Here is a 23,712-nt window from a genome sequence, read left to right as displayed (position 1 = left end):
TTTCTTTTATTGTGTCATATTTATTACTGTTTATCATATACATTCAGACATTAGTAATAGAGATAAGACAACACAATTAAACCATATTTACAAAAATAAAGATATAATGATAGAAAATGTTAACAAAATAATATATAGGAAAAAAAATTAAATCCCTATTTCTAAGCACTCCTACTTTCCCTTATCTAGGAATACTTTTTCAATAAAAATATTTAGTTTTTCGAAAGAGTTTAAGTGTACCTTCTAGCTCTGTCATGAAGAACCCAAAGCAACATGCACGATTTCGAGAAAAATCTTCCCGCTCAAGTAATAAGAAGTATATTACATATATTAGTAAATTAAAACTGATCTTATTGTTAAATAAAAATATTGCTTTAGAAAAAATGAAAAAAAAAATTTTTTTTATTTAACTTTTAAGTTTTGATACATCAATCGTCTTAACAATGTAATTTTTTTATTGTGGGTGACAGTACATCTGATAACAAAGGAGGTCAAGCATATTAATCTGACTCGGTGATCAAGTTAATTAGAAGCAATTGCAATGATGACTAGTTTTGGTCTGGCAATCTCATAAAGAATACATTACAATATCGCAAATAATTGATTCCAGCATATCATCTATATCTTGTTTATAGTTAATATTAATGTCATTATTCATTTTGAGTCTTTACGTTTAATGAAATTAATAAATAGTGATCTAAAAATTATAGAAATTTGGCTTGCTACATTTTTATTTATCAGTAATAATTTTTTTCTTTTTACGAAATAAAACTTCTTAAGGCGCAGTTGAACGAATTTGTCTGAGTCAGAAGAAAATGGAAACGTTTCCCTCAGTAAATATAGTAGTATAAAATATTTGTTAAATAAAATAGAATAAGAGAGATTTCCCTCAATCAACTTCCATTTCCTGATTTTGAAATAATAAAATCCTCAAAAACGCAAGTACCCATGAAGTTTTACTCCAACGCGCGAATCTTCAGCAAACATATCTTTTTCAATTTAAACAGTTCAGGAGTTTGCGAGAAGTCTGATATAAAGTTCATCATTTAGTTCAAACCATATTTTAAAATTTATAATCAATATGAGGATGACACTGCAACATTCTCGATTCAAAATATTACTTATCTTAATACATATAAACCTAATGTGAGCAACATGTTTTTTTTAGGATAAAAGATTAGTATTATTATTGAGAAAGGTGGACATAGAAATAACACTATCACTTGTTGGGAAATAAGATAAAATAAAATATATAAGTAATATTTATCATAAAGAAAATTCTCAAAAGCTTAAAATTTGAGTTTTAACAGGAAAACGAAATTCGTAAGATATAGGTTCTATATTTTCCATAAATTTTATTATTTATTTTTTGAATTTCAATATAATTCTTATTTTGTTGTGTGATATAATCTCTTGCCTTTTTTTTTTAGTTCGTGAAGGGAGTTAAAAAAATATTTGTCCTTAGAATCGAAAATTTCCTATACGTGTTCCCCGTATTAGACATCAAGGGTCAGATTTGGTCCTGCATTCATTTGTTCGCAGTCTAATTCATGTTTGGGAAGGTACCTAGAACCGTTATCTCTATTTGAGTGAAATTTTCAGGGACTGTATGGACTGGCACCTAAATGGTCTTACTTTGGAGGTAAGAGTAAATATGGTCCATAATAAATTTTGTCCAATACCATCCGCATGTGCTCAAGTATCTTTCTGGACACACTTATAATAAAAAACTCTATTTACAAAAACAGTATAGTATTTAAAAATACTAAAATCCAAAATATTATAAAATTAATGTACATTTTAGAATATAAATACAAATACGTGTCAAATATACAGCTTCCTCAACATTTCTATCGTGTAGGAATCCAACCATATATTAAATATATTTTAAGATCAAGAACAAATATCAATTTGAGAATAACATACATGACATGAACAGTTTTTGAATTATAAGTGTGTCAAGAAAAATACTTGAACACATGCGTGAGCGAATGCAGTGGATGGTATTGGATAAAATTTATTATGGACCATATTTACTCTTACCTCCAAAGTGAGACCATTAAGGTGCCAGTCCATACAGTCCCTGAAAATTTCACTCAAATAGAGATAACGGTTCTAGGTACATGCCCAAACATGAATTTGACTGCGAACAAATCAATACAGGACCAAAACTGTCCCTTGATGTTTAAAACAGAGAACACGTATAGGAAATTTTCGATTCTAAGGACAAATATTTTTTTAACTCCCTACATAAACTAAAAAAAAAAGAGATTGTATCACAAAACATAATAAGAATTATAATAAAATTTAATAATTACATAAAACTATTGGAAAACATAGAACCTATATCTTACGAATTTTTTTTTTTTTTTTAAAAATCAAATTTTAAGCTTTTGTGTATTTTCCTTATGATAAATATCACTTATAAATTTCATTTTATCTTATTTCCCAGCAAGTACTAGTGTTATTTCTAAGTTTGAAAATAACCAATTTAGTCAAACCTAAATATTTTTTGGGGGAATATTTTAAGTCCACTTTTCTCAATAATAACAATAATAATCTTTTATCCTAAAAAAAAACATGGTGCTCACATCAGGTTTATATGTATTAAGATAAGTAATATTTTTAATCGAGAATATTGCAATTTCATCCTCATATTAATTATAAATTTTAAAATATAGTTTAAACTTGATATCAGACTTCTAGCAAACTCCTCCGGTTCATGTTTAAATTTGTTAAGATATATTTGCAGAAGATTGGGGTGAAACTTAATGGTTACTTGATGTTTTTGAGGATTTTGTTATTTCAAAATCAGGAAATGGAAATTGATTGAGGGAAATATATATATATGATACGAAAAAATTAAATTCTCCTAGTATAATAAAAAAAATTGAAATTTTACATACAAAAATAAAAAAATATATAAAGGATGAATAAATAAACTATTTGAAATAGGAAAAAGATATGAAATATGAAATAAAAAGTGAAAACACTATTTAAACATTATGAATATATATACATACATAAGTCTGTTCATTAATACAACACTTGTAATCACATTCCTTAATTTATAATCAATACTTCTATATGTATTTATACTCAATATGTATATTATTTCATTGATACGGATTTGTTTGCTCATTTAATGTTTAACGCTTAAAGGATACTTTGAAGGATGTGGTATAGACCAAATCCAATCGGACAATCTTTGTTATGAGAAGTCAAGGTGAAAGGCAGCCTGAAGCCATTGACAGCGGGAATTATCGTTTAATGGAGCAATACATAACACTAATATTCTTTGGTTTTTCACTTAGCATAACTGTATGAGTATTATTATATCATGGTCACAATAAAATATAGATAATATTAGTATTGTTATAAAAATATTTAATTTATTTTTCGTACCCTCCTATAGAAAATAGTTACAGTTACAGATATACAAGTTCTAAACCCTTGTTTCTTTACATTATTGCATATTTTTAAACTTTTACTAAGGATGAGATGGAAAGGGTAGAGAAAAATATTAAAACGTTAGATACCAAAAATTTAAGTGATTATAATAAAGAAATAGTTGATCGTATGTAATAGATAGTAATAAAAGAAAGACAACCTGGGTGGCTAATTTCAAAATATTTAAATAACTAACTAAAATAAATAAAAAACACCTAAACTTAATAATAATTAGTTAATAAATAATAAAAAACTATTTATTGGTATCCTAACCAATAAATAGTTTGGTTATTTATTATTTACCTTTTTAATGCACACCTGGACTATACTCTTACAATAAAGAAATATTTATCAGAATCACATAAATTACGGCTAACATCATTATTGACAGTAGGAATTACGTTTGATGCAGCGATATGATGAAAATATAGGGCGAATTTTACATTGATTGCATGTATTTCAACATTAAACAAGAGTGGTTAAGTGAGTACATGCCAAAACTTTAAGGGACTATGATGAATATTTCTCAAAAGATCAAAAATACAAAACTAATAAATTGATCATTGTATATCCTAAGTATAGAACTAGATTTTAGGGAAAATTATTAGGATTTAATAGTGCTTAATAAAATATAATTTAATACTATAATTTACTAAGCAATGTGTTCTATTGGCGTATTCATGATCTTGAGTTTAACATGATAAAGATTGTTAAATGGAAAAACTCATGTTAAATGGAGAAATAATTCCTTCTTTTACCAAGTTAAAACGATATAACATATAACATTGATGAGAGTCTGTTACTATGTCTGTTAAATGGAGAATGACCAGCTTACACACACAGACCAGCTAAGCTCGTAACCATTTTATTTGTTCTCGTGTTAGGTTACTTGCACGTAGTTTGTGTTTTGATTGTGTTAGTATTGTTTTGGATGTTTTTATAACTAATAAAGCAATGGATGACAATAATAATAATGTAATGACAGTTGATAATTATCTCATCTTGATTCTCTTCCTCACCAGTTTGAAGCTTAACAAGACAAACTTTCACACATCTTCCACTTTTCCTTCAATTTAGGCATGTTGTAATGAATTACTTTAATAAAAACTTAGAAGTAAACAATAACAATAAATTTTGGAAAGAAAGGTTATAAAATGAGTTGCTCAGAAAATTCGCTAGGAGCTCTTATTCATTTAATATGACTTTAAATAGGGCTGCTCACAACCCTATATTTATTTACAACATTTAAACATTTAACATGGTAAAATATTTTACATTTAACACAGCATCAAGAATAGTTCATTTTATTAAGCCTTTTGTAACAATACTTCGCATCCTCACAATGTTACATTTCGAAATCTTCTACTTTTCAGAAATCGCTTTTAAACCTAAAAATTATTTTTAATCTGCCATTTTATGTTTTCTAACAAAGACAATAAATTAATACTAACATACATATTAAAGTTACATTTCTGCTTCGTTATATTTTGTTAAACTGTTGTATTCTAGGCAAGAACAAAAAATATTCGTTATTTCAACCTAGAGAAATCCTGAAAGAGGATTTTTTAAATCAATAGAAAAATAAGAATTTCTTGTTCATAATTTTTACCTCCCAGTTCTTTAGATTTATTTTTCGAAAATCACAAAAGTAGCGATAACCAATTTGAGCCCACCAATCTACATAAAATTTGGGGGCATATGTAGGATGGTTAGTGAATGTTGTGTGACGGACGCACGGCACCAATTTTTTTAGTATCTTGTTGGACTATTATACTTAATGTTGTAGAAAGTTAATGGATTGTTTTATAGATAGGTGTATTTTTTTTTATGTTGGCTAGTAAGCTGATATGAAATCAACGTGAAAACAGCTGTAAGAGAAAAAATGAGATTATTCAATGAGAATATAAAAATTCAATAAATGTTTTTTTTTTTTAATTTTGATATATATTTTTTTATTCCTCGTATCCTTTAATATTTCATCATTTGCATCAACAAGACCTGCTATAATTTTCAGAGATCTTAACTATCTAGTGTGGAAGTGTATATTTTGAATTGCCCGTAGCACTAAGGAATGTTATTTTGTCTCATACTTAAATGAAAAAAAAAAACTTTTTTTGCTAGCAAAAATTACAATAACATCAAATAATAATAGTACTTTTTTGTTTCGTTTTTTATCAGTTTGGTTCCATACCTCTTTCAAGATATATCAAGATCAACTCTATCAGTATTATGTTATTTTAATTTTTTTAGGGATATAAGAAGTTAATTAGTTACTTGTTTTAATATTCCAAATAAAGTAATTTTTTTTTTATCCTAATTATATTCACACATTAAGTGAAAACTTCGACAATATGAATAGGACGGAGAAAATTATACAATGTTTGAATATATTAATAGTACATTTTATTAAATATTTTATATCAATATTCCGCATCCTCAGAGAAGGTGTTAAATCTCGAAATCGATTGTTCTTCCGAAATCTCCTTTGCCCCATAATTGTAGCCATTTTATATTTTCTAACAAATATATTTATTGCTAACATACTTAATATAGTTACGTTATCTTATGTTAAACTTTTGTATTTTTGGCAAGAACAAAAATTATTCGTTATTTCCATCTAAAGAAACCCTAAAATATGATTTTTTATAACAACAGAAAATAAAATTTTTTGTTTATGATTTTCGCCTGTCATGGTCTTTATTTTATTTTTTCGAAAATTACAAAAATAGCGATAACTTCTATAATAGCCCACCAATCTTAACAATATTTAGAGACGTATGTGGGATGGAAAGTGAAAGTTGTACGATGTGCACACCACATTAGATTTGTATACTATAAACTAGATATGTACAAATTAAAACAATATATGTAATAACTCCTCTTGTGAGGATGCGACTTCTTCATGTAATATCGCCGGATGCTATAGTTATATAAAATAAAAATACCCTAATTATTCACTTTTATTTTAACAAAGTGTGTTTTTTCTATGATAGTACAGCTCAGGATATTAGGAAAACATATTTTTTTTTCAGAGAAATTTTTCAGAACCGTTTTTAGAATATTAGTAAATTTTGTGTTATTCTAACAAAATTTAAGAATGTCCATTTTTTTTATCTATGTATAACCATGAATCACTGGTCTTAAACCAAAGCATGCTTGAAAATAACAAACAAACCATTATTACATGATTTTAATTATGATTATTTTAAAAAATTTATGAATTCAGCAAAATTTAAAATATCTAGCATTTTAGATAAATCACAAAAAAGAATTATTTAATTACGTTCAGCGGATAAATTATAAATGATGAAATCCACTTTTATGAAATGAATTTCTTTACAAGTTTCAGGGCTTAATCGTAATATCTATTTACGCGGTAAGAGATATTAGATATGAATTCAATGTGCATAATATTCAGCTATAATAAATTACTAAAAAAAAAATTTATGTTACAGATAAAAATAGAAGTTACAGTTGAAGCTGATGCCTGATTAAGTTAAGTAGGGGCTCGTTCCAGTGTGGGTCACAATCCGCTGAACCTGCGGTACCAAGGTGAGATGTCGCGGCTTAGGTGGGGGAACAGCCTTTAGGCTCATGCATTATAGTTTAGTAAAATGACAAGTAGGCTTAGACTTAACTGTAAACAAATTCCTTTTAATAGCTTCTGATATAAAACTGTTTATATTATCATCTTTTTAATACAGTTAACGTTCCGTAAGGTACGTAGTTAGAAACGGATATTTTAAAGTCACAAGGTGTATTTTTTTGAAAAAAATTAAATAAATAAAAAAGTTCGCCCATTTTTTATTCAATGCTCAATATCTGAATACTACTTAGTGCACGATAAAAAGTATTTAATCGTGTTTCAAAAGTTGAATAAATTTGCTAATATTTGAGCCATAATAGAACTCATATTCAATATTTTCAGAGATACAATTTTTCAATTTCCCAAATTTTTATTCAAACAATAGAGAACAGAATTTCATCAACATATTTTGAAAATACTATTTATAGAATGATAAAGTACTTTATGGTTCATTTCAAATTGAGCCCTTTGGCTAACATTTAACGTTTAATATTTTCTGAAATATAGTTTTTCCCACACAAATATATTTTTCCGAATAACAAGAAACAACATTTCGTCAATATATTCTGGAAAATACCATGAAAAATACTATTTCTGGGAAAATAATCAATATAAACTACTTTATATTTATATTTACTAATTTATTTATTAATATTTGGTATTTTTATTTCTACAGCGCAACTTATAGATATTTGTACAGAATTTTAGCATTTTGTAACCTTATGAGTCATATCTATCTAAAGTTTGATACTTCAGGAACTTTCTTGTGTACCGATGTCTATCAGGGCTCATCTCGAAGCTCGTTCAATGCACAATTCATAAGTTTTGATTATTGATTATTTTCCTAGGAATGGTAGTTTTTATGATATTTGCAAAAAATAAATTCATTATTTTTTTATCTCGTTCTTTGGATATTGTGAATTGTGGAAATTTTGAACATAAAGAATACCACAAAGGCTCAAATTGAAATTTGTTGCCCTATTAAGTAATTAATAATCATATTTCATCTACCTGAAATTCCGTAAGAGTCATTGGCAATCAACCTAAAATTATATGAATTGAAATATCTGCCATATTAGGCTATGGAACCTGGAAGTGGTAAACGTATTACCATCGTATTTTCTTACATAGGAATCTGTTGAAATTAATTTATGTCAACAAATTTACACTTACTTCTAGATAAAGCCAAATTTGTAGCTATTTTTACTAGACTATTATTAAAATTCACTTTCAATAATTGTTGAGCCTTTTTATGTGTCGAATAAATAATATTACCTACGATTAATCTTGTTCAGAACATTACTTTTAATACATTTTTGGAAAATTAAGGTAACCGAATGTATATACATTAAGGTAGTCCAAAAAAAAAAAAAGAAGTTTTCTTTGTAATTTAACAGAAAAGTTGCTGATTAGAGGGATAAAAAGGGTGGAGACAGAACAATTCAAATAGATTCATACCTCCCGGTCGCACATATGCTCTAAAGTAGAAACTAGACATAATGTAGACTTAATAAATCTAGTAGAATTTTATTTGAACCAATCAAAAATTAGAAAAACAACGGTTCAGATCTTTCAAGTTCTTCAGCTCGAAAATACTAGCAAAAACCAATTGTACATGTATTGAGGAATTTTAACTGAAAAGTTTTTATATTTTTCTTTTCCATGTTTTTGAGGGGGTTGAATACAAACTAGAGATTCTCCACCTGATTTTTTGTAAAAAAAAATTATAAAAAAATAAACAAAGAAAAAAAAAGAAATAAGTAAAAATTGGTCTAATTTTATGGTTTTCTTCCATAACATAAAAAAACCAGACATTTTTCTGAAACCAACGACATCTACTAAAAGTATACAAAAGTAAAGTCATTTACCAAAACTTGCAAATCATTGAACATTAAGAACAATACCACATCGCAAAAATAAAACAGAAAATCTTAAAATCGTTGGTACTTTACCACCTAAACTATTTTATTTTTATAGGATTATTTTAAAATTTATAGATAACTAATTATTTAGAAAAAATAATAGAAATAAAATTAATTTTATCGAACCATCCTATAACAATAAATTTGGTAAACATACATTTGACTATATCGCACCATATCTGTTCAATCGCTTACCAGAAGAACTAATAAATAAATCAACCACAAAAAAAAAAAAAAGAAATATTTAACTAGGTACTTCTAGCACAAGAACCTAAGAGGAGAAAAAAAGGCAGTTATCTCACCCCAATTTTCGATTATTTTAATGAAAACTATGTATAATTAATAGTCAAAATTGATGAGTCTGCCAAGTGTAGGTAGGGGGAATAAAAAATGGTGGCCGTTTTAAAGCGATAAAAAAAAGAATTTTTCATTCGGAGCTCTATATCTTAAAAAGTAGGAACAACACAAGAAAACTTAAGAGAACGTCATTTAAAGAAGAGTAAATTTGCTAAAATATGAGCCCTAATAGAGTTATTTACGTTAAATATTTTACGAGATATAGCTTCTTAAAAAGCAACATTTCATAAACATGTTGTATGGGACGTACTAAAAGATCAGTAGCTAGTGAATTTATTTTGAAAACTTTATACCTTAAAACGATTTGACCTACAGATGTCTATTAGCACTCAAATTAAAGCTAGTTTAATGAGCTATAAAGTAGTTGTTTATCTTCGTAGGTGTAATAGTTTACATGAAATTTGCTAAAATAAATTGATTTATAGTTGTTCGGACAAATTTTCATTTGCCAAATTTATATTCATATGTAAATATCATAAAAACTACTACACCTACGAAGATAAACATCATAAACTACTTTATAGAAAATTTAATTTCCGTTATTTTGAGTGTTGGCAGACATATGTGCGTCTTATGGATCTAGGGATATAAGTTTTCAAAAATCCAACATTTTATACCAACAACTATAAATTAACATTTTGTGAGTTTATTTTGTCAAACTACAGTAAAAATACTAAATTTAACTAGCTTTAATTTGAGATCTGGCAAACATCTGTACGTCCAATGGTTTCTGAAATGATGTATTTCATAAATCAAACTTATTGTTCGAACAACTATAAATCAATTTATTTTAGCAAATATCAAGAAAACTACTATTCCTACAAAGGTAAAGATCATAAACTATATAAACTCATATTTATAGTCCATTAAAATAGCTTTAATTTGAGTGCTAATAGACATCTGTACGTCTCATAGTTACTGGGATATAGATTCCTCAAAATAAATTAGCTAACTACTAATCTTTCAGATTTTAAAGAAATTTTGCTTTTCAAAAAGCTTTATCTCGAGAACTATTGAACGTAAATAGCTCTTTTAGGGCTAATATTTCAGAAAATTTACTCTTCTTTAAATAATGTTCTCTTATATTTTCTAGTACTGTTGCTAGTTTTTAAAATATAGAGCTCTGAATGAAAAATTAATGTTTTGAAACAGCCGTCATTTTTTATTCCCCCTACCTATACTTAGCTCATCAATTTTGACTAGTAATCATATATAGTTTTCATAAAAGTAATCAAAAATTGGGGTGAAATAACTGCCTTTTTTTCTTCCCGGCTCTTGTACTATTTCTTACTTCTATGATTCCCAATAATTGATTTTGATTCACCAAATGACCATATCTGTCTGTATTATTTTCTTAACTCCACATAATTTATTTACTATATTACAATCTGTATTAGCAATGTATGTGTGTGCTTAGTGATAGATATTGTAGGATCCTTGATTTTATAATACTCTGTATCATCTTTTTTTATTCCCATTATTATATTAATCGCTAATTGTTAATTTGCAGCTTTATTATTCATTTCAAAATCCTTTCAGTTATCTTTGTTATTATATTATTTTTTTTAATAATTATCACTTTATTTTCATTTTAGTAGCTGTTAACTAAAATATTAATTGTATCACTTTAGATCAATTCATATTGCACTTATCTACCTTAAAAATTGTATAGTCTCCACAACGCCCTAATAGTCTAAACTGTAATATTTACATTTCACTTATGTCTATCATTTTTATGTGTGATTTTGGCACCGACTGATAGATGTCATCTGGTCGGACCATATTGGATGTAATTTTTTAAATAAATAAAATAAAATAAATTACATACATATTGTTCGTCTCCGATAACGCTTAACAGTATCAGCACTTAATCCAATGGAGTTCAGACTACTAGGATAAGAAAATGATCTCGATGGAATATTTTGAAGACATTTTTTCATTTCATTGAAGGAATGAGAAGGAAAAACTAAAATATGTACGAGATATGCATCCCTTACCTAAAGGAAAAATTCCGTGAGACCTTCGGAGAGAGAGTTTAGTGAGTGGTTTCTGATGTGGATCTCGCAAAACTATTCCGATTAGAACAAGGAGGGTTTTACAAGACCTGAAAGGTTTTAGCATTGAAGATATTGCGATCTTGGCAAAAATTATTATTCTCGGCTCCCTAGGTATCGTACATAGTACCTGCATGGGGTAATTAACTCTAAACTCAATTTTAAGTATCCTATTATTTATTATTGTTTAACATTGGAAACTATATTTTTAAAGAATATTAAACATAACTAGTGTTTTTTTTAGTAAGGTATTGATAGTTAATTGTAGATTGATATGTGGAAAAGGTGATAGAGGGATGCGGTCAGCTAATAAACAAAACTTTATTTATTCGTGCTAACGTTCCAGCCTGAATTTCAGGTCTTCATCAGGGCTATAAAACAAAAAGAAATAATAATCTAACAAATTTGGAAATATATATAGCAATGAATTGAAAATAAAATAGTTTATCTTATCTCTATCTTCTTACCTTTATAATATTATATTTTATCTTTCATTGTTATCAATCTACTTTCATGATTATTAATTAACTATTTTATTTTCAATTCTTTGTAATGTATATTTTCAAATTTGTTGGTTTATTATTTCTTTTAATTTTTATGTTTCTCTGAATGATGGTTGTTATCTCTTTTGTTTTTTAGCCCTGATAAAGATCTCAAATTCAGGACGAAACTTTGTTTTTTTGAATTAATATTTTTTTGTTTATTTGCTGACCGCACCCCCCCCCCCGACCATCTTCTCCACATAACTAATTTTTGTTACTTAAATATTTTCTTGTTAAGTTACTTCGCACAAGGAATCTATAATACTGAGATTAACTTTTTTTCCGAATAGATATATCATAATGTGTGTAAAACTCAAAGAGAAAGTAGCGTCCTTATCGCTACCGCGCTTCTAGATCTTTCTAAAAATAGCATCAAGGTCATTTGTCGGACAGAAATGTTCTCCAGCTAAAGTAATTCGATGAGTTAATTACAAAGCGGATTCGGCCATTTTTTTTTTCGAAAGGGGTCGTTACAATTAAAAATTTAGGTGTTTATACTATAACAATTTACTTTCATTATAGTTGGAAGATGGTCAGGGTTGCGATAAGAAAAGATACATTAAAAAAAAAATTAGTAGTAACCAACATTCCCCAATACACGCAGAGCTTCAGTAGTGCTAAATGAGAACAAGATACAAACATTCTATAGTATGATCAGAGTACACAAAGTTGTATAAAAATGATAAATAAAGAATAAGATAAACACAGTAAACTAAAAATATATAAATATAAATGAATAGAATCATAATTAATAACAAGCTTAGTAACGATTGACAGAATTGAAAATGTACCAGAGGAGAAATAATAATTATAATTAATATATTAAAAACAATTTGTACCTCTACAACCCATGAATGGTCAGGGGTCCAGTAATTTGTAAAGAATTACTGTTACTGTTGTACAAGGAGGTGATTTGGCCAAATTTTTACCCTATTAAGAGTACCCACTTAATGAGGCTGGGTGGCTCACAGGGCTGACCCACTGGTACAATGAAATTAAAAATAATTATTCCTAGCAAATTATTACGCTTGGAGTTCATAGCACAGTTCCTTTCTACAGAGCTACCCATTCCCGCATAATTATTATATTAATTATAATAATATAATGACTCTAAATATATTATTAATATATTACTTTTTATTATTTCCTTATACATTACTCCATTGGTACATTTTTAATTCTACATCTCATTATTGTACTTGTTATTGATTATTATTTTATTCATTTATTACAATGTATCATTTTTGTATCTTTTTATACGACTGTCTCTATGTTTATTCTTTTTGTTTTATTATACTTTACAATGTTTGTATCTTTTATCTTTAAGTTATGACGAAGGTCTACAATTTTATGTATCTTTTTGGCGGCCAGCTTACAATTCGTTTTATTCTGTAATAGATCCAACTAGTAATATTCCAGTATTTTCAGGATAAAGAACAGCTCGCATAATTCAAGTGGAATATTGTTCATAATATTTAAAGAGAGAAGTCAAAATCATTATCGTGAACAAATAAAAAAAAAATATGATTCGTTAATTGTTGACCGTGGGTATTATTAGAGAAAAGGGTTGGAGTGCGGTCAGCGAGGAACACAACTAAATTAAAACTCATAATCAGGTCTAAGAACAAAAAATAATTGCTCTAAAATTTTATTATTAGCCATGACGAAGGCCTGAAATTTTGGCCAAAACTTTGGCACTAATTAAATACTTTTTTACTAATTTGTGTTCTTCAATGACCCCACCCACAACCATTACTCTATACATAGACCCCCAAAATATATACACTAAAATATCACATAATTAAAAAAATTGTAAATCATTATAACTATTTCTTTTTGTGTGTTCCTCTTAAACATAATATAAATTGAGATTACCTTTGATGAGATGATGAATCATGGAGATAAATTGAAGTGGTGCATTTGTTTGTAAAATTCCTCAAATATCGATAGTGATAAGCTCATCTCAAATACAGTGCTTGTCAATTTTTAATCGCATAAGGAAAGAAATTATTTTTCTAAGAATTACATCAATGAATGAAATTGTCACACATCATCACACCACGACCAATGTTAATAACAATATTAAAAAAAAAATATTTCAACACTGAGTAGCTTCAGCGTTTCCTACTTATATATATTTGTTTTTTCTACTTCCAATAACTGTTTCGGAAAAACAAAAGGTGATTTAGATGTTTACTTTAGATAAGCGCGGATTGCAAAAAGCAATTTTCATTTTAAAGATTGTTTACGCAAATTTTATTATCGAAAGGGTATATGTAACATATATTAGCACAGGAATTCAATCAACAACCATTTTATAAAACAGTTAAATGAATTTTTAAAAAAAAGTTAACTTTTTAATGGAATTCTGGAACCTTAAATAGTAGAAGTTCTGTAAAGTTTGCAGCAAGGGCAATAGTTCCCTCTGTAAAACTAGTCAGTCCTAGAGTATCAAACTTTTTCAAAGAATTTGATTATGACACCTTCAGTAATTAATTGGAAAATGAAGCGCGATGAAAAAGGAATGGCTAACACCACATTTCCTTTCAACCCTGCTTTGCTTTAATAATGACACATTTGACAAAAAAAACTTTTGATTTTTATTTTTAATTGGACTTATTCCAAGGATGGTACTAAGCTGGCATTACTTCTTCTACTTGAAGTACCATAGCCTGGTAGAAAAAAAAATCAGTTATTTCACCCCAATTTTTTATTAATTTAGTGATAAATATACCAAGTATGGATAGAAGGAACAATGGTGGTTATTCTAAAACGTTTAAAAAAAAATTTTACGTTCGGTGACTCCATATCCTTAAAATTAACTACAACACTAAAAACTTAATTGAACATCATTTATAAAAGGGTAAATGTGCTAAAATAGTTTTAATATGTGTGCAAACAGATATCTGTATGTCTAATGATTCCTCCCCTTCCTGCTTCACCCTCCACGACGATCTCCTTCATAATTAGAAATCAACATCTTTTGAATTTGTTTTGGAATATATCAGGAAAACTACAGCTACGAAGATAAACGCCATAAACTACTTTATAGCACATTAAATCAGCTTTAATTTTATTGCTAATACAACATATGTATGTAAAGGTTCCTCAGATATGGATTTCCCAAAATACAACTACTGATTTTTCAGTATATGAAATATTGCTTTTTTAAAAAAGTATATTTCGGGAACAGTTTGACGTAAATAACTCATTTAGTGTTCATATTTTAGACAATTTACTCTTTTATAAATGATACTTATTGGCTTTTTTTGTGTGTTGTAGGTAGTTTTAATGTTATGTAGATGCGAATGAAAAATTAATTTTTTTTAACGTTCTGCAACATCCGCCATTTATTATTCCCTCTGACAATAATTTTGACTAGTAACTACATATAATTTGCATTAAAGTAATCAATGGGGTGAAATAACAGATTTCTCCTGTTGGAATATTGGGTCACCTCACAGACAGACTTAATGCTAAAAAGATTATAACAATGCAATTAGTCCACGAAATACGTCAAATACAAAAGAAAAGAAAACTTTTTTTATCAAATGTGCCTAATTTCATCAATTAATTTCTAGAAATTTGGAGTTATATCAACAAACAGAGCTCAAATAAAAGTGGTGTTAATGATGAAGAAGGGGCGTAATGTTAAAGCAACGAATTTGCATAAGTTTTTTTGAGAAGTGAAGAATTTTGAATTATTTATTAATATAAAAAGTGGATGTAAGTTTTAATAAAAGCAGATATACATTATATAATATTGTTTAAGGGAATGACAATGCTTTATCATAACAGGTATAAACAGGTTAGGGGCATCTTAACTAGAAGTAAATCTTTATGAACCATATTAATACAGATAAAAATAAATAAACCTGTTGAAGGTAGCAAAAATATTCCTGGCTCAACATCTTAAATTAAAATTTATTACATTATCCATAAACTATAATTAAGTTAAGCTTGAATATAAGATATAATGGACCCCAATATATCATTAACATTATACTTCAAATGTTGCTACTAACTCATTCTTTATAAAAAAAAATTTTTTAATGTTTTAATGTAGTAAATTGAGTTAAAAAATAAATAGATAAAAATAATTGGCAACTATTATAAAATTTATCTTATATTACAGAAATATTATTATAAAAACTTAAAAATAATATAATATAAAATATTTTGTAAAATATACAAAATTTGAAATACATTTTATTCAGTTAATAATTTGTTATTATTTGAAAACATAAAAAAATATTTTTGTGTTTTTGATAAATAATATATGAAAATTTCTTGCTATGTGCAATGTATTTGGCTATAAATTGCAGCATAAATTGTTTCTCTTTGTTATTTATTTTATACATTTTAACTGATTATATTTAATAAGTTAATATGTATGTTTAACTTTTATTTTTATGTGAAGATGGTCGGGGAGGGGAGAGAGGGTGCGGTCAGCAAATAAACAAAAACTGTTTGTGTTGACGTTTTGACCACGAATTTCTGGTCTTCATCAGGGAGTTAAGGCAGAGGTTCTGATTCCAGTCTAGTCCTGTCAGAACTAGTCAGTCTAGTCAGAACCTCTGCCTGTTATTGTTTCTTTGCTGACCGCACCCCCTCCCCCCCCCCCGACCATCTTCTCCACATATTAATCTACAATCAACTATTAATACCTTATTTTTTTTTTATTTATTTTTTTTTTTTTTATGACCTTTGTGTGTTGTCAATAAATAGCTTATAAAGGTAGGCTTAAAACTCCATCGTCTGTTTTTACTATGCTCACCACATTATTTATGGATTTATGGTATTTATGGTAAGTTATACCTTATTACAATGGAGTAAAAGAGATTTATTTCATCAATTCTCTTTACCCTCTCCCCCTATAGTACAAACTCTACTCATTTATGGGGCTTAGAAATAAAACATTTTTATTTTTATAAGATAGTTTCTTATGTGTTAAATATTGTTTGTACATAAGCATATTGACTGTTAAAATAGTATCTAATTGTATTAGTATTAAATTAAATGCGTTATTTTTATTATTTATTTATTTTTTAAGGGATCTCATTCATGTTTTCGAATTCTTTTTTTTTAATGATAATTTTCTAGCGTTTTTCCAAATTGCTACTAGCTCAATATTTATAAGGCAAATCATGAGAATTTAGTTACTGATTATAAGCAATGTAAAATGTAACAGTCCTGTAACTGTTGAAGTATATTTTAAATAATCAAGAAACATCAAGAGATGTCATATTTTGGGGATCACCCTCCCCCAGTAACTTAAAAAACCAAAAAGTTGGGGAATTTTACATTTGATAACCTCAAACTGTGGAAAGGTGGTTAAATATTTTACTCGAAGAGTTGATAAAATTTATAACCAATACCAATACTTCTGAAACAAATAATTGGAATTTTTGTCAATGCAATTGTGTTGAAATAGAAAATTAAATGTCTTTACCCCAGGGGGACCTTGGGGCCCGCGATTATTGGGCCCCTCTAGAGCCTATGATCGACCTCTTCGAAATGCACAAATTCTTTAAAAAAGTAATTTTTACTTTTAAAATTGTGAATAAAATAAGGATTTCAACTAGTACTTTGTTTATTTCTATTGATAACCATTAGTATTCAGAGAATTGTTTCATAATTTGGACGGCCACCAATTCTTAAAGTTAAAAAGAAGACTATGGTCAATTTTTAACATTCGCAATAGGTTACTTAAAAAATTAAAATATAACATACGTAAAAATATTTTAAAAAATTGTAATATAGGTGGAAAACTAATATATTTTATGATATAGGTGAAAAATTAAAATATTTGTGGAGAAATTAGGTTAAAATAGTTGGGAAATATTAGATTATTTCCCTTCCAAAAAATGTTTGTAGCAACGTCTCTGACAGTGATGGTCTTAATTTGGATTTGTTTTTTAATTGAACACAATTTTCAGGGCTGCTAAAGAAAAAGAAAGAAATATTACAAGACAAAACTTTCTTTGTGCATCTAAAATATATTTCTGTAAAGACATTTAATACTTCCTAAACCACACTAGAGAATGCAAATTTCGAGGCATCTCTCCTAGATTTTTTATGCCTAGTTTATTATGTGATACTAACATAAGTAATCTGTACTGCCAAATTAATTTAGATTACATTGGAAAGTTGGCATGTAATACTGAGGGAGATTTTTTATCTAAAGTTAATATATAATATAATATATGGAGTATTTCGTGTATATAAATTAAATTATTATTAACTTTTGACTGAAAACTCCTTAGTTGTTTGTTGTATCGGAGTAATTGAGTTTAATTTTAGAGAATAAATAGGTATATGCCTTATAACATTATTAGGTGAAATTGTTCGTCCTTTAAGGATAAAACTAAAATCTTTGGAAACCAAATTAAAACTAGTTCAAGTTATTTATTTTTTATGTACCACAGTGAGGCTGGATGCCCATAGACAGTCGCTTGCATGGTCAATTTTTACAATTAGATAATCTAGCACGTAATTAGATGTGATTAGGTATATTAATATAATGCCTAATTAGATATAAAAAATTAGGCATTGTATTAATATGTCTAGTAATATCATAATAATTACGCTTAATATTATATCAATATAATAAAATATTAATTAACCTCAAATATTGAGATTTATTGCATATTTAATTGAATCTTTTTTAAGTCATCCACCCCAGAGTTGATATGCATTGAACTCCAATTAACCCGACCACCTGCAGTACCGTTCCCACGGTGCCTTGGTGGGGGTAACCAGACAGCTCAGTATCCGCGGATAGTAATTGCAGCTTCCCTGCGAAGTCCAAACCTGGTAAAAATATCAGAATAGGAGGCGATGGGTAGGCTAAAATTCTAGAACCGCTTTAAATGGGTCTTGTTGTTATAGTTTTTCAAAATCGGAAGGTCCCAAGATTGTAAGGAGCAGGTATCCACCGGTTGGAGTGGGGGCAAACCTGCTGAGACATGTTCGTCTGAGTCACCAGTCCTCGCCAAGGAGCCAGATCGTTCAGTGCGGTTCTGTTCTTAGTTGTGTCAACATCTCTCGTACTAGTGTCTCTTAGTGTGATCTCAAAAAGTGCCATACATCTAAAGGTGAGTACCTACACCCTTTAAGAATTTATAATTATATCCTTAGATTAATTAGATTGTGTTATTGTTCCATTATTATCGGCTGATTAATTAATACAGGTTTCAGAAATCTTTAAATCATATTCGAAAATTTTAGTGTATTATTACCGATATGTTTTTTTTCTAATCGGTATATTCATTAAAGCAATAGTAGTGATTTTAGTTATGAGTGTAGTGTACATTTTGTATCATTTTATGAAAGGAAATGTTTCATAAAAAAATTTATTAAAATTTTCATACTTGACAAATTTCAATAAAATCTCATGCAATTCATTGACATTTATCTGATTTTTTATTTGAATTTCTTGACCTGCCTTACTGAAGGAAGAAGCCGGCATTGCGATATCAACAGGTTACCGGCATAGTAATTAAACTTTCATTGTCCCACTACCATCCATGGTAATCAAATTAAATTGAATTGTTTTGATTTGAATCCCTTTAATTCTTTAGTTCTATTAAAATTGATGATTGCGATTTACAATCCAAAATAAAAAACGTCTCAAAATTTAATATATTTTAAGCTTTTAACAGAGAAATAGAAAAATGTCAAATGTTTTCTAAATTAATTTATATTAAAAAAAAATTCTGTTAAGAAGTATTCATTGTGATATTAGTTATTTTATGGTATTTTAAATTTAAAATCTTCTTAAACTCAAATGCCAACAATTTTTAATTTAATTCTAGAACAAAAAAGTGAAGTATAGTTCAAATCAAAATTATTGTCTGAAAATACAAGTCTTTTTTTTTCTTTTTTTTGCTAAGACTCCCATTGGAGTCCTATATCCTTTAGTTTATTATTATTTATTTATCTTTAGATATAGCCCCATACAAAGTTGGCCATTACTCGAAATAGAACTACACTATTTACAAAATATCAAAAAATAAATAAAATAAGTAGGCTTAAGTTACAAACAATTAAATAAAAAATAATACAAGTCTGCTTCAGTAGAGCTATAGAAATAAAAAAAGTTCGTAGATACATAAGTAGATGTAATATTTAAAATTATACTTTAAAATATAGTTTTGTTTTTTATTGAAGCAATATTAAGTACATATATTGTTATTTTCGGATGTTTATTTTTATTTAAATCATTATTTAATATTTTTAATCCATTTTCAGATTAATCATTTTAATTCACTTATATTGCACAATTTTCAAATTAAAAAATATCAACTTGAATGAAAGATTAAAATGCCAAAAATTAATTTATCATTGGAATCCTTAAAATGTTAATAAATAAAAGCTTTCATAGCATTTGAAGTATAAGAAAGTTTCAAATACCTTCTTGAAATGAAATTACTGAAAGGTGTATCAGTTTAAAAGGTTTTTTTTTATTTAGTGGTTAGTGTAAACAATATTTTTAAAAAAGTTTAACTTTGATTTTAATCCTAATTTTATTATTATTTTAGATTAACTAAATATTAATCATAGTAATTCACTAATATTAAGCCAGTCAGAGAGTAAAAAAATATATTAGGTAAAAATGCCCAAATTTAATTTATCGCTGCAACGCTTAGTTAATAATAAGCAAATACCTTCCATAGAAATATTATTTATAAGAAACTTTGAAATACCTAACCTATTTCTACCCAGAGATGCGTCTAAGCATCCCTCTATGTCTATATTTTTGATGTATATTATTTTGTAATTTTTTAATTCTAACTATTTAATTAATTGAGTTCAATAATTTTTTTTAAGTAAGTATAATCTAGATAAAAATGTTCCTGCAACTTGAATCCTTCGAAATGTATCATAAAAAAAAGTATTAATTTTTGCATGTTGAATATTTTTTGTTGTAGCCAGTATTCTTGAAATAATGTAGTAAATTGTCTTTATATTTGAATCCTTACCCCCCCCCCCCCCAACGGCCCATGTGCAAATATTATATCTATCTCTAATTGCGTGCCGGATTATCTAATAGGCAATGTAAGCTACTGTCTATAGCTTCCGAATCTCCGTGGCACATAAGAAGAATAAATTCAAATAGTTTAAGTTTGTTTACAAAGATTTTTGACACTCCTGTAGACTTATCTCCTTGTGTCGTATAAGTAGTCGCGTGTCATCTCAGAGATACCTCTTTTATTAGGTCAAATTATACTTACAGGATTGTTATAAATATGATATGAATTACTAGAATACGACTTTATTTCATAAAAAATTCATGATAAAGTAATACAATTTGCGAAAATTGTACAATAAATTGTACCGAGATCAAAATTGAATGACAATATATCCGGTTATTTAATATACAAAACATTATATTACCACATAATGTCTGGTAGAATAAAAATTAATGTAATAACTTAATTACAAACAATTTTTTTATAGTAAAATTAATTAAGTTGAATATAAATGAATCTAGTCTATACAGGGACAAGCTCAAGTCGTAATACTCGTAGTTAATCTCTCAGATGATATGCGACTGCTAAAGTGTTAAAATAGCATCTTCAAAAAAATAGGGTTCCCGTTGGGCATTGAGTTTCAAATTCGCCAAACGTACATTTTTGATGTAAATTTACGCGAAAATAGAAGAATTATCCACAAATTATATTATTTTTATCCTTGAACAGAAATGAGTTAAAGGAAAGTCAATAGTTTAATCAGAACAAATATGCTATTTGATTTCAATTAAACTAAATCTACTTAAATAATTTGATTTTTTTTCTGCCTTATTACATCTATATATTTTAGAGTCAATATTTTTTTTTTTAATTTATAAAAATTCAGTTTATTTAATTTTATATGATAAAACAATCATAAGTTCAACAAGGCTTGTGAAAGCTCATATTCTTAAGATTTTTATTCATTTGAAAATAATTTTAAAGCACTATCGTGTCCTTTTTAATATATCGCAAAGAATAAATTTGTTCGAAACCTCATATTTATAAAGGAATAAAAATCTGATGAGTAGTTGAAGGATATGATTCAATCAGTGCAATCTTTACCCCATAGACCCACTGCTCCAACTACGGCTCCTTGATTCTTGTATCAATATGTAAGTATGAAACAAGAATGAAATGATAAGTACAATCGCTTCTTGATATAATAAAAAAATCATCACTATTGTTGATAAATAGAAAGTAATGTAGTTAATTAAATAGACTTCAAACATGTTATTTATGTTTTGCTAATCGAAAATCAAGTAAAATACCTCCTATAAATGTTTGGCCTTTTTTAAATATTTGCTATTTAAATATTTTAAAAAATAATGATTTTTAATAATTGTGTTATTTATTTCTGTTAACAACCTAAATGTGTTCAGAAAATAAATTCTCTGAGGGAACCATATGTAACAATACCCACATTAGGCTATAGACGACCCCCCTAACTTTCAAAAGTTAATTAGTTTAAATAATAGTAGAAGAACTAATATTAGAACAACTCTTCGAAATTAATTATACACATATACAAATATAAACATATCAAATAAATAATTACTTGTATATTACTATTGTATTATTAACTAACATTTAAAACTATTAATTAATTTATTTTATTTTTTTCAGATGTCTTCGGACAGTCTCAATATGCTGTCAAAAGTGTTCCTGATACCATTTTTGGTAAGTGTTATGTCTTGTAAAATTCTAACATCGTTTATGACTTCAAGTTTGTCTCCATAAAAACGTTTTTGAGAGTTGATATTATTAATTTTTTTTTTTTAAATAAAAAGAATATTGAAATAGTATAGCATTTTTTGAATAATATTGGAACAATATTTTTGTGGATCTTGATAAATTAACAGTTAAATGTTTAATAATAAATATGTTTAGGCTGAAACCTAATCGAGAAAATATTACCAATTTTTATTTGTAAAAACACTCGTTTGTTAAAAAAAAACAACTAAGATTTAATATTTAATATTTTTTTTTTTCTCTCTCTCTCTCTACATCTCATTCGCTGGTTGTAAAAATACTTTTACAGTTGTGAATAAACTTAATAAAGTAAAAAAAAAAAAAAAAATATTGTTTCCATTTATCATTATCATCATCATCATCATAGTCATGAGTCGCTGTGCGGTGTGAGGATCCCGCTTGTAGAGTCTGGCTTACAAAATCTGGTCTACAATGTTTAGTTTATCATTATACAAAAGGAAGAGGAACTTTATTTCTTTGGTCCTTAGCATTATCTAGTTTGTAGCTAAACGAAGAAACTAATGATAATTTCATAATTAATATATTCAAATCCTTCTATGAATCCTACTAATTCACAAATTTATATGTATAATAGAAAAAAATGAGGAAATTACAAATTCTCCACTAATCCACTTCAATCTATACTTGAAACTCAAAAGAGTATAAAATACATTTTTAAAGTTACTTTTTTTATTTTTACTTTATATGTATTTGATCCTGTGATGATTATTGCATCAGTATTATCTATTTTCCCCCCTGAAAAATCTATTAATTGACACTAAAAGTGTTGAGTTTTATCTATAGCACTCAATTATCCTATTTATCCACTCATTTAAACCTATTTAAACTTACGTGTTGTATTTATTTTTATGTTGCAGTAATTATAATTTAAATGATTTCCTTAGTTTTTAATTTAAAAAAAAAAATTAAATCTATATTTGTTCATTATTAGTCTTCTCTGAAAAATGTTAAAATGTATTTATACTTTTTCTTTTATGTTTTGAAAGATGGCAAAAAACATTTTTTTTAAAAAAT

The 23,712-nt window shown here is 27.2% G+C and overlaps 1 protein-coding gene across 2 annotated transcripts in view; it reads left to right on the top strand.

The window, feature by feature from the left end:
* Positions 1-18,874: 18,874 nt before the first annotated feature.
* LOC106683429 (uncharacterized) overlaps positions 18,875-23,712 on the top strand; it is a 16,533-nt gene continuing 11,695 nt past the window's right edge. For both annotated transcript variants that reach the window (XM_014424900.2, XM_014424899.3), the window contains exons 1-2: positions 18,875-19,008; positions 22,552-22,605. In XM_014424900.2, the coding sequence (XP_014280386.1) occupies positions 22,552-22,605 (54 nt within the window). In that variant the 5' untranslated portion in view covers positions 18,875-19,008. The remainder of the gene's footprint in view (positions 19,009-22,551; positions 22,606-23,712) is intronic.

The sequence above is a fragment of the Halyomorpha halys genome, unplaced genomic scaffold, assembly GCF_000696795.3.
Source record: "Halyomorpha halys isolate HHAL.00 unplaced genomic scaffold, Hhal_1.1 Scaffold483.1, whole genome shotgun sequence".
Taxonomy (NCBI): domain Eukaryota; kingdom Metazoa; phylum Arthropoda; class Insecta; order Hemiptera; family Pentatomidae; genus Halyomorpha; species Halyomorpha halys.
This window is presented reverse-complemented; position numbering and strand designations above follow the sequence as displayed.